Source organism: Rhea americana, unplaced genomic scaffold (genome assembly GCF_003343005.1).
Source record: "Rhea americana isolate MKP2758 unplaced genomic scaffold, rheAme1 scaffold_69, whole genome shotgun sequence".
NCBI classification, from domain to species: Eukaryota; Metazoa; Chordata; class Aves; order Rheiformes; family Rheidae; genus Rhea; species Rhea americana.
In genome coordinates, this window is record NW_028186856.1 from 4,027,505 (window position 1) to 4,038,561 (window position 11,057).

Consider the following 11,057-nt stretch of genomic DNA (forward strand, 5'->3'; position numbering starts at 1 on the left):
AGAAATCAGTTCCAAATCTGTCTTGATCATTTCTTTTTTTGCGTGTGTGTGTGTTTGTTTTCTTCTGCATGTGGACAGATAAATCCTGTTGGGTATCATTTCTTGCAATAAAGTCCAGAAGAGTGTGGATGTCTATTTTTAAAATAACAAGCTTCCAGCTAAGGAAGCGACTGGGAAGGAAGGGCGAGCAGTCTCCTGGTTCAGCTCCAGAGTGTGCATGCTCTTCCCTGAGCTGCTGGCACCCAGTGCCTCTGCCTGGAAAAGGCAGCTGTAGCCCTCCAGCTCTCCAGTGTGGCTTTTGGCAAGCATCACTAGTACAGCTTCTCTTGCCTGTTGGGGGAAGGGCATATGGKGGTCTGGGGCTGGCTCTATTAGGGCAAAAAGCACGTGTGGTGATGACAGGTCCCAGGCAGGTCCCACCTCCCCCTCGCTTTTGAGACCCTCCTCTCCCCCACTCATGTCTCCCCGTTAGGCTGTGGAGCGGTTCTGTCCGTAACTGGGTCCTTGTCAAGTGGGTACTCACCCCTGGCCGGCCTCGTGCCGCAGGGCRCAGCTCCTCAGCGTCCTGTCCCGCCAGCAGCACACGGCGAAGGAGACGGACAGGGCCAGGATGACGGCCCCGCTGACGAGCGAGGCCACGACGGCCACGCGGAAGCCCTTGTCGYGGGGATGGGGGATGGCTGCCGGGACAGGGAGACAGAGCAGGGCACCATGAGCGGCAGCYGGGGTGGCCGAAGCTCCCGTGGCCCAACCTTCGGTGCCACCTAACCTTCRGCGATGGCGGTGCTGCGACCTCCTCCAGCCAGGGCTTTGACGCCCCACGGGATCAAAGCTTTTCGCAGCGTCTGACTTTGGCCAGCCTTACTGCGATTTAAGCTTGTTGCTTCTTGCCTTAACCTCCGGGAAGCGGAGAGATGCCCCTTCTCTTTCTGCTCTGCCGTTAAGGCTTACGTCCGGAGAGCTTCTCGCCTCTTCCCCGCAGCCCGCCCAAGCGCGCTCTGCCTGGCGTCCCTGCGCGCCCCGCGCGGAGCCTTCRCCTGCCTCGCGGACCCTGCTCCTTGCTCGCCCCAGGAGCGCGTTCGCCTTCCTCACAGCACCTCGGTAGCTGGGACTCGTGGCCGAGTTTAYGACCCGTGAGGTCCCCCAGGCGCTCGCGGTTCCCGGGGCTGGATCCGCGCTCTCGCTCGATCCAGTGTGCTCCTAGCGCCCAGCGCGAGTCCACAGCGCACCAGGCGCTGTATTCAGCCCCGCTCCTAAAGCTGCGAGTCGCTGGGGCACGTGCCGGCGTGCAGCGTGACTCCCTGGAGCAGAGCCCCCCACGGATTTAGCGGGTGCACCCCCCATCTGCCCCCTGGACCAGTGCCGAAGCAGCACCCGCTCAAAGCCATCCGGGAACCACCGTCTCCATGTGCCTTCCCGGCTAGTTGGTTCCCAGCTCGCAGTCGTGCCTCTAGCCAGCGCCTCCACCGTTTTCGGGCGCCTCGTCTCCCTGCGAGAGACGCGGCGAGCGTGACCGAGGAGGGCAAGTTCACCCCGCCGCTGGCAAAGGCTGGCTCCTGCCAAAATTCAGGAGGAATTAGACTAGGCTTGAAGAGACACGTTCTTGATGAACAAATGCTATCTACTTTCTTCTGTTATCTACCAGACAGTGAAAAAAGAGTTTTATTTAATTAAATTGTTCTGCATTTTCAAGGAATTGAAGTTAACTTGCCTGAWAATTTTCCAGACCCTAAGCAATAAAGAACTTTGCTTATAAAAGGAGATAGTCTTATCTCAGGTGGTCTCCAGTAATCTCTCCCCTATGTGTTAAAGATGTAGACAGGCCTCTGATAACCTAAAGGTATGCTTGAGGTATAATTCATATTAATGAATGTGTTACCTAACTAGGCGTGCATGGAAAACTACTTGCAAGAAAGCTTATAAAAGGATTGTTTTGTGAACTRATTATTGTAGCTTTACAAAATGGTGAGCACACGTGACATTGCAACCCTTTAGCAATGAAAAGGTTTCTGACAGAATTGTGTTCAAAATTAGTATTTTCTTYAGATGATTAGAATTAAAGCAAAATGCAACACTATTGTGTCTCACATAAACCACAAAGGTCGCATGAATTAAGCTTCAATTCAAAGAAAGAAATTATATTACTACTTATCCCTTCTTGAGGGGAGGAAGAAAGGAGTTAAAATGGCTTAAGGAAGCAAGAATATTTGGAAAAAATATGGCTTGTGAAACATGGAAAAAAAATGATTGGAAACTTCTGCAGATGCAGTAGCTATTTTTTCAGGGTTTTCTCAGGCAGGTGTATGATCCATCTGAGTGCATGATCTCTATCTACTTTAACATAGAYGTCTGAAAAGATCAGATGAATTGTGCTCTGATGAAACTATAAAGGGAATCTAAATATTGTCTCTGCCATAGATGTCTGAAGTTAGAGACACGACTCTCATCCCAAGGTCAAAATAATATGGAAAGAATTTGCTAATGTCTGCAAAATAGGTATGTTAAGATTTTCAAAGTAATAAGATACATAGTAAGCAAAAACTTTATGACACTTACAGAAGTCCAAACTAAAACATCCAAAAGCATAAAGGTTTGGTTTATATTTCAAAGGGAAATTTGAAGCATCTGGGGATCTTTTTCCTTAAAACTATTCCAAAATCTGTTTATTTTAGAGCACTTAAGATATGATTTGGTGTTTGTCCTTTTTTTTTTTTGGGGGGGATCACTAAAGATCTTTCTGCATTATATGGTGTACAAAATGCAGCATATGTTCGGAACTGAGAAGATAAGGTTTGCTAATTAGCTTTATGAATGTTTTATTGCTGAAACAGGAGTACCAGGAGTACCTGTAACTTATTGCAGCAAAGTTCATTGCTCTTTATTGCAATTGCTTTGATGAAAAGGAGACAGCCACTGACTGTGTATCAGCAGATTTTACAACTCTGAATTGACGGTAAATTGTTTTATTTGTGTTCGTGTTGTTAAAGAACAAGCTGTCTTTTGCATTTCTTGGCCTGAGCTGCAGCGTCCTAGCACAGGATGTGGAGAGATGTTCCATAATAGAGACAATTGTTTCTGATTTTTATGAGATATTACCTTTCTTAAATAGGTTTGCTTCTCTTAAGCAAACGAAAAAGAAGGAGTAAGAGCACATGAGACAGGCTTTCCTTTTAAAACTTTTTTAGCCAACCATTGCACCATTAGTTTTTTGGTAAACTGTTTTTGGATAGGATCATGTGTCTTTTATTGTTAGCATCCAGCACAAGCAATATATTTAAAGTGTAGCTATGTAGTATTTACAACTATTGTAATATTGTTGGCTACCACTGCAGAAATATATAACTTTCTTGAAGGCAATTTTCCTGAAATTATTTTGTATATGCACACAATGCAGAGCGCGTGATCGAGAGCTTTTAAAACAAGATGTAGACTTTGTTCTTTTAAATGTTAAGCCAACAGTTCTTCATGAGATTGTAACATAAAAAAAAAGGACATTTGAATCTGTCAYGTGCTTTTATAAACAACACATGTTGGGCTATTGCAAAGTTTAGCTTTCTCCTTCCTACCGCCTGAAGTTTTAGCTGCGATTAAGACTCCCTTTGCTGGGTATCTGGGTATCCAGAGTCAGGCGTGAGCCTTTGCCTGGTTTTGGCCTAACTTGTCTTTTTCTGTAAAAGTTAGTTCAAGCGCAACACTGGCTGGTTGTGGGGTGAATYAATTCCTGGTGAATATACTCATTTGATAAAATCTCCCTCAAAAAAAATGTTTTTAAGCTTAATAGCTGTTCTGTAACAGACAGAAAACAGTGTAGGAAAATACACAGCCATCTTTTACGCTAAAGTATCTCCCTTCTTCTCTTCTGTGGTGCCAAAGCCCAGAGGCTGGTGTGTCCACAACCTCTTCACTAAAGGCTGGGACTGGTAGACCTGACTTTGAAGGAAACTACTATGGGGCAAGAAAAGAGAAGATGTCGAGATGTTCCTTTGCCTTATGATYGTATGGAAACTATCCCGTGAGAATCCTGGAAAGGTGTCAGCTAGACAAAAACACCTGGTTTCCCTGAGCAGGGTTTCCTACATCTCCCCTGAGCTGCTTTTTCACCCACAAGGTCCAAAAGCCCCATAAGGCCTCAGCTTTCTGTGCCCAGCTGGAGGCTCGTAGGATGGCTCAGCATACATCGTTTGCTAAATGCTGATGAGCAGATCCCATGAAAAGCTCACAGAAACCCTGATTTGCATTGAGATGGTCTATGGACCAGAGCAAGCTGCACCTCTGTTGTCCACATGGGCAGCAGAGCCAGCTCCTGGCCCCAGCATGTCCCAGAGGAGATCCCATGTGGAGCAGAGAGCCGGTGCCACGTGGCCTCCTCAGGGGCCTGCGCCTGTTAGGCACCTGCCTGAGCCCTCGCAGCATCTGATACTTCTGTGCCTCTGCAAACATCCCCCCGGGCCAGCAGGGTTTCGCTGGCCCCCTCCCTTGGCYGTTATTTCTGAACAGCCAGTGAGTGAAAACTGTGCTCACGTTTTGTGAGGCCTGATGGTTCGCAAAGGGACGAAGATCACAGAAAACTAGCTGTAACCATCTAAGTAAGCAAAAACTAAGCCAGCCAGTGCCATCGGAAAGAGGGAGAGGGGTTGGCTCTGCTCCTTACCCTCGCAGTGGGGCGGGCGATGGCTCCAGGATGCAAAGCCGTCCTGGCGGAGGCACACCAGCCTCTCGCTGCCCACCAGCTGGTACCCGTCTTTGCACCAGTACGTGATGACAGAGCCCGAAGAGCTGCCGGAGCCTCCGTCCACATCATAGTATCCGTAGCGTGGTGGGGCAAGAGCCGTGCACTCTGCTGCAGGAGAAGGGAAGGTGTTAGGTGCAGGTGGCTACCAAAGCGACTCTCGTGGCGCATTTGAAACAGTCACCTGTCCCATGTGTCACTGCTGCAGGTCCTCGAAGTCTCTGCAAAACATCTGCGTCATCCTAAACAAGACATGTAGGGAAGCCTCATGACTTTATTTGGAGAGAGAGAAAAAGAAAAACAAATAGCCAAAAAGATGCAAATTTCTAGACCTTAGTGTAAGAGGTATCACAGACACAAACACCTTGAATYAAAAGAAAATATTCATCTGACAGCTTAGCCAAGCTTAATACGTGCAGGCAGAAATTTGCTATGTGTCTACRTCAGGGGAAACTTTCAAGGCAAATATGAAGTGCAGCAATAAAGCTGATTCTAGGAAGAGGTTTGCTTTGCCTCTGGCTTTGCTGAGATGATGCAGGGCTCTTCTCAAGAGGGACTTACAGGAAAAAAAAATCATATTGAGTAAAGTCAGATGTTTTCCAGGGCCAGCAACGCTGTTAAGAGCTAGTGGGYACATCTTTTTGAGTAAATTAGTGCCAGTGAAGTCTCCTGGATGTTTGGTTGGTTGCAGTCAGGAAAGTCCTGCACTGACTTGAGTTTCCCCAACGATTCCAAGCTAYGGTTTGAAGATAGGGTGGTCCAGAGACTGTTCCCGACAGGCATTTTGGAAACAACGTGTAACGGACGAAGGCTTTGGAAGATTAGTGAGCTCAGYGGGAGAGCCATGGGCCGACCCAGTGCCCCACCTGCTGAGTAACTGTGCGTGCCCTGCTCTAGTAAGCAGATTAAAAATAATAATAATAATAAAAATAATCGCCCTCAGCATTTTGAGATCACTTATGCCTTCTAAAAATCTCCATCCTCGTTTCTTCCCTGGGGTCTGTGTCCTGTCCCACCCCCCCTTGGCCCCAGCAGCCCTAGCAAGCCCCAGCGGGAGGCTGTGCTCGGTGCACCTGGCTGGCAGGGTGGACCTTTGTGATAGGCATGGAGAGGAACCACGCAGGAGGCTCCGCTCCTCTCCGAGGCGCCAACGCCTTGAAGTGCCTCGCTGTGCCTCGAGCCTCTGACGTCCCGGGCCTGCCCCAGTGCAAAGCCCCGCGGCCCGCGCGAAGCCCCACTGCGCAGGGGTGCTCCCCCCCGCCCTCTCGCCCGCCGGGGACCCCCAGCAGCCCGGCAGCGACTCGCTCGAGTACCTGAAACGTTGCTGCGCCCGGAGGTCCCGTTGGCAACGTCCGCGAGCGGCCCCTTCCCCGGGCGCCCGGCGCCGGGCGAAGCGGTCGCCGGCCCCGCGGCCCCGCCGCCCGCGACGCTCAGGCAGCTCCAAGGCAGCAGGCAAAGGGCGACGCATTTCCCCAGCCGGCCGCGTCCCRTCATGGTTCGGGGGAACGCGGCATCCTCGACCGCCCCGCGCTCCCGAGCGCCCGCGGCTTTGCTTCGCCGCTGAGCAGCAGTCAGCTGGGCTCTTAGGACGCTAAGCCGCGAGCTGTAAGCTGGCGGCCGCTCGTCCCCCCCCGGGCTTGCCTGCCCTCCGCTTTTAGGTGCAAACCCCRGCGCCCCCGGCACGGCCGGCCCCTCTCCAGCTGCGCGTCGCTGGCCTCCGGCCTCCCTTTCCTGCCGGTCCTGGCTCCACCAGTCTCACCCAGCGCCCGGCTGCCCCCCTACTTGGCTGAGCTACTGTGAAGCCCCGTAGAAAAACCAGGTGCCGGGAAGGCGGTGAGAAATCGCAGGCGTCTGGGGTCCATCTTTCACAGCTCTCTCCCACAGGGCCCGGCTGTCACCGTGTCTCCGGTCGTTGCAGCGCCCCAGGGTATGGAGTCGCCTCTCGGGCAGCCTCAGCGCCTACCTGCTGGGAGCCCGGTTCTGGGACATGGTGACAGCCAGCAAGCCAAGGGCTGGGCATTGAACCGCAATTTAAAAACAAGATTTAATTTAWTTTTTTTTCTGCAAAGAAACACTGAGGCTCTTGGATTACAGATCCTCCTGAGCCTTTTTCTTCCCTTCCACCAAAGCCCACGGCTAATTTTTTGTAAATAACCGTGGCACTGAATATATGGCATCAGGATCAAAAAGGTTTCGTAACAGCAACTAGCCAGCTTTGCTGCCGGGGGAACCCTGGAAATATCTATTCTCCTTTTCCGTGGGGTTTCTTTTCTTCTGTTCAGCGTCTTGCTTTGTCACTTTGACTGCCCAGGCTGCTTGTAATGTTTTATAGCTGGGAGAGGCTGTAGTAGCAGCCACCTCTTGCCTCCCGGTATTTTGGGGGCTAAGTTGCTCTTCCCTGCCCAACCCCTTGCATGCACCCCAGAAGAGGTGAGATGCAGCCAGCAGCGTACAAGAATTGGAGAGCAGGAGATTTCAGAGCAGAAAAATGGAAAAGCCTCCGTGCCGCTGCCTTGCCCAGCGGTCAGTGCACCGGGTGTGGGACCAGATCCCTTAGGTCAGGGCTTGCCGGCATGTTTTGGAGCACCCCTTCTCCCTCTCCTCCCTCCCTTCCTCACTGGGCTGTGCCAAAATACAGTGGGCGAAGGGGAACAAGGCTTTGGCAGCAAGCTCTGCYTGCGTCTTTGCACATCCTGGGGCAACCCAGGTCTCCCTCCAAGCCAGGGAGTTAGAGGTGTAATAACGTCCAGACAATTATTCAATAATAACATTTGCGTGAAYGCAACAAGCTCCACAGCCAGGCGGGAGGGTGCTCGGGTTTTGTGAGCCRTTTGCTTTTTGTTCGCCCCTCTCCCGTGTCCGTGTCCGCTGAGCAACGCCGGGGCGCGGGCAGCCTCGTGCGGGCAGGGGAGCTCGGCCGCTGCGGCTTGCTGTGACCGCGCGGTCACTTCCCTGCTCTCTCCTGCACCACCTCAGGCAGCGCCRGCTCAGCCTTGCGGTTTGCCCCCGGTCCCCCCTCCCCGCTGCCCAATATATCCGCTAAACAGCTGGAGAACCAAGCCCATGCCGCCAACGTGGCCTCGAGCCGCAGAGCTGGTGCTAAGTCACGTCACATGYGCCGAGGAATGAACGGGCTCAGCGGGAGCCCGGGGATACAACAACCGCTGTTGAGCTCGTGCTCAAAATGCTGAGTAGATGACATGGATTATCCCGCGGCTAATGCTCTTAAGAGCTGTTCCTGAGCCCGAGGGAGATAAAGGGGCTTATTATTGCAAAATTCATGTCCTGCCGAGGCRGGATTTCAGAGCTGTTGCCCCACACCCCCTCCCCTGCCTTTTAGTCGCGGCTGCCTGTGCGGAAGCAGAGCTGGGCGTGGGGATGTGCGGCAGGGCCCGCGGGTGGCCCTGGGCAGGAGCCGTGCCCAGGCCTCCCCTTGTGGGAAAGGGAAAAAGGAAAGGGGAGCTCCTGCGGGAGCTGGGGTGGCTCTGGGAGAGCAGCTGCCCCAGCCCCAGGGTGCMCCGGGGCTCCTGCGTTCCCGGCCACGGCAGCGGGGGCTGTGGGTGGGCTCCTTTGGGATAGCTGCTCCGCATAGGAGGAGCTGCTCAGCTCAACGGAGGGCTTTCGGGAGGGTTCAAAGGCCCCCTCTCCCTCCCCCCCCCCCGTATGTGCCCTCAGCTGTACCTGCTGCCTTCTCCTGTGTTCGTTCAAACCGCTGGAAATTCAAATTCCCCTCCAGAAATTTTTTCCCCTCACACATTCTACTGCCTGAGTCGCTGTCCCCTTGTCCCGGAAGATTTTCTTCCTCCAGTCTCTGCTCTGCAGCCGCAAAACCAGCATCTTGGCTCAGAGCAGCTGCTGGGTCTCACGTGTCCTCTCTCACCCGGCCACCACGTGCCCCAGCCTCAGGAGATGCCACCTGGTTCCCCCCCATTGTCTTCACCCATCACCGTCCTCTCACCCCGGTTCTCCTGATTGGAGAAAAGCTGTGGGGCTCCCCTCCCATGGCGGAAGGATTTCGCTTCCCTCACGAGACAGCCGAGCAGAGAGAGGCGTTGGCATTAGCACAGTGCAGTGAAATTTAAGCTAACCCTCCTTTAATCTCCTGTAGGTGTTGTTTCACTCCCAGCATGGCCCACACCCTCATAGTGATTGATCTTCTGGGTTTGGCACAACCCCTGACAGCTCTGCAGTGTGCAGCTGTCCACCCCCCCAGCACAAGGCAGTTTCTGTGATGACAAAAAGCACCAGGCCCAGAGAAGAGCAAGAGCTTCTCTTCTGCCTCATGAAACAAGGATGTCTGGAGGACAGTCGCTGGTGGAGCATGGGCAGATAAATGTTGTGGTTAATAAGAAACAGTTCTTGGGCCCTGTGTCTTGTGTCACCCACCCGGACTCCATCTCAGTGAGCTCAGGTTTGGCTTGAGCAAGGCCTGGGCATGGAGAGCAGGTCAGGTAGAGGAAAGAGCTGGTCCGCAAGGGTAGACATGCTCTCACCAGTACCCCTGCTGTGGCATGGCTATGGGAATAAGCAGATGAATGCCAGGAGGACACAGGAAAGGAGTGGGTTGGGGGAAGACTTGTGAGAAGACTGGGGGACTGCCAGAGAAGAGCAGGAGGAGCTTATGCACCCAGCCCACTGGGTATCACAGTCTGGTTGGAGTCTCCCTGGGTCTACCACATCCGCAAGCTTGTCCTCACTTTGCTTCTTCTAGCAGTCTACTGGCTTCTGCTGCTCCCAGAGGCATAAACCAAGACTGTCTTTATGGACATTTCCAGTCAGCTGTGTAATGTGTGTGTTTAACACATCGCAAAGGATTTGAACAGGTGACTACCTGCCCACGTATTCCTAAAAGCCGTGCATACAGCAGATTATGGTACTATTAATTGATGGCATTACTGGTTAAGCACGAATCTTTGCTATCCGAATAACTAATTTTTCTGAAAAYCTCCCAATTTAGTAATTTATTGCTAATCCTGTTACATACGTACATGCACATACGCATGTGACATAGACATTTATGCATGCGCACAGAGCTCCTACAGACTTTATTTCTTTCCAAGGCCAGAACATCCCAGACTGGGGCATTTTTACACAGACTCCATAAATTCCTCCTTTGACATGTCCATTTTGCTATTTCATAACAACTGTCTAGATTCTAGACTTACAGCATTAACTTTTCATTGACCAGAGCCTGATTCTGTTAAACTCTTTGTTCCTAACAAGCCTACTCCAATGTCCAGGCTTTTGGCTAGTCAGGACTTACTTCCTGCATTTTTCATGAAAACCTGCACTGTCTTGTTACTCTGCCAGTGGTTTTTTTGACACCCGAGAGTTTCTAGGAGTGGCGAAATTGTTTTCTGCCCAGCTTTATTGAGAAAAGGGATTGCTATTTTTGAAGTCCTTTCATTCTTTTCACCCCATTCATTTAATGCTATATATCTGGGAAGTTTTACAGCCAGTCTAGATGACACAGGCATTGTTATTCACCTTCCTCTTTGGGCTGTTTCACAAGTTTATATACAAAGAGAAGAGGAAGCCCTGAATGATGGATGCCTAGGTCTTATTTGAAATCAAGGCTATGGCAGGTCTGTGSTTCTCTGAGGAGCCATTGAACAGATGCTGGGCTGAAACTAAAAGATGAAAGACTGCTTTTTGATGAGAGCTCTCATAAAATTCTACTGGGAAGGTAGAATAACCCCAGAGGAATATTACGCCATGGCCTGACAAAAAAAAAATAAAACAAAATAAAACAAAAAAGCCCCTCCAAAAAAACCCCAAAGCAAAGAGAGAGATCATAAGGCACAGAGCATGGCTGATTCATGCCATGGAGAAAGGTTGATGGAAGATATCAGAATGGATGGAGTTAGCTGCTGAAAGAACAGCACATTCATTGAGAAATGCAGGCAAGAATGTACACTTTTAAAAAAGGAATGGAGAAAAACAAATACTCTTTCTTAGGTTTTGCAATTGAGCATCCTCGCTGGTATTGCTTAATAGACACTGTCTATATATACAATGCCATGTGAAGCCATGGATACATAATGATCCACAGCCATACAGTCACTGGATAGTAAGAAATGAGCATGTCTGTAAAAGAAGGTGGTTTTGGGATGTTCCCTCTGTGCTGGGAATCAGTAGCATTGATGGTGAAGGTGTCCAGAGTAGTCTGACCAGGAAAATAATTCTTGTTCAGAGCTTACACAAAAGGAGCATCCTCATGCCAAGATCAGGCTAGAAATGCACCTCATGAAATTAAATATATAGGGAAAGCCCTACATAACGAGAGTTCAGGCAGGAGATCTAGCAGTGTTGTAAACTTCTGATGATT

General features: G+C 50.9%; 1 protein-coding gene across 1 annotated transcript in view; it reads right to left on the reverse strand.

Moving 5' to 3' along the window:
* LOC146586454 (uncharacterized) overlaps positions 1-6,223 on the reverse strand; it is a 9,542-nt gene extending 3,319 nt beyond the window's left edge. The window contains exons 1-3 of the mRNA XM_085321320.1: positions 6,043-6,223; positions 4,652-4,840; positions 545-680 (exon numbers count right to left, since the gene is read on the reverse strand). Of these exons, the coding sequence (XP_085177446.1) occupies positions 545-680; positions 4,652-4,840; positions 6,043-6,223 (506 nt within the window). The remainder of the gene's footprint in view (positions 1-544; positions 681-4,651; positions 4,841-6,042) is intronic.
* Between the last annotated feature and the right edge of the window lie 4,834 nt (positions 6,224-11,057).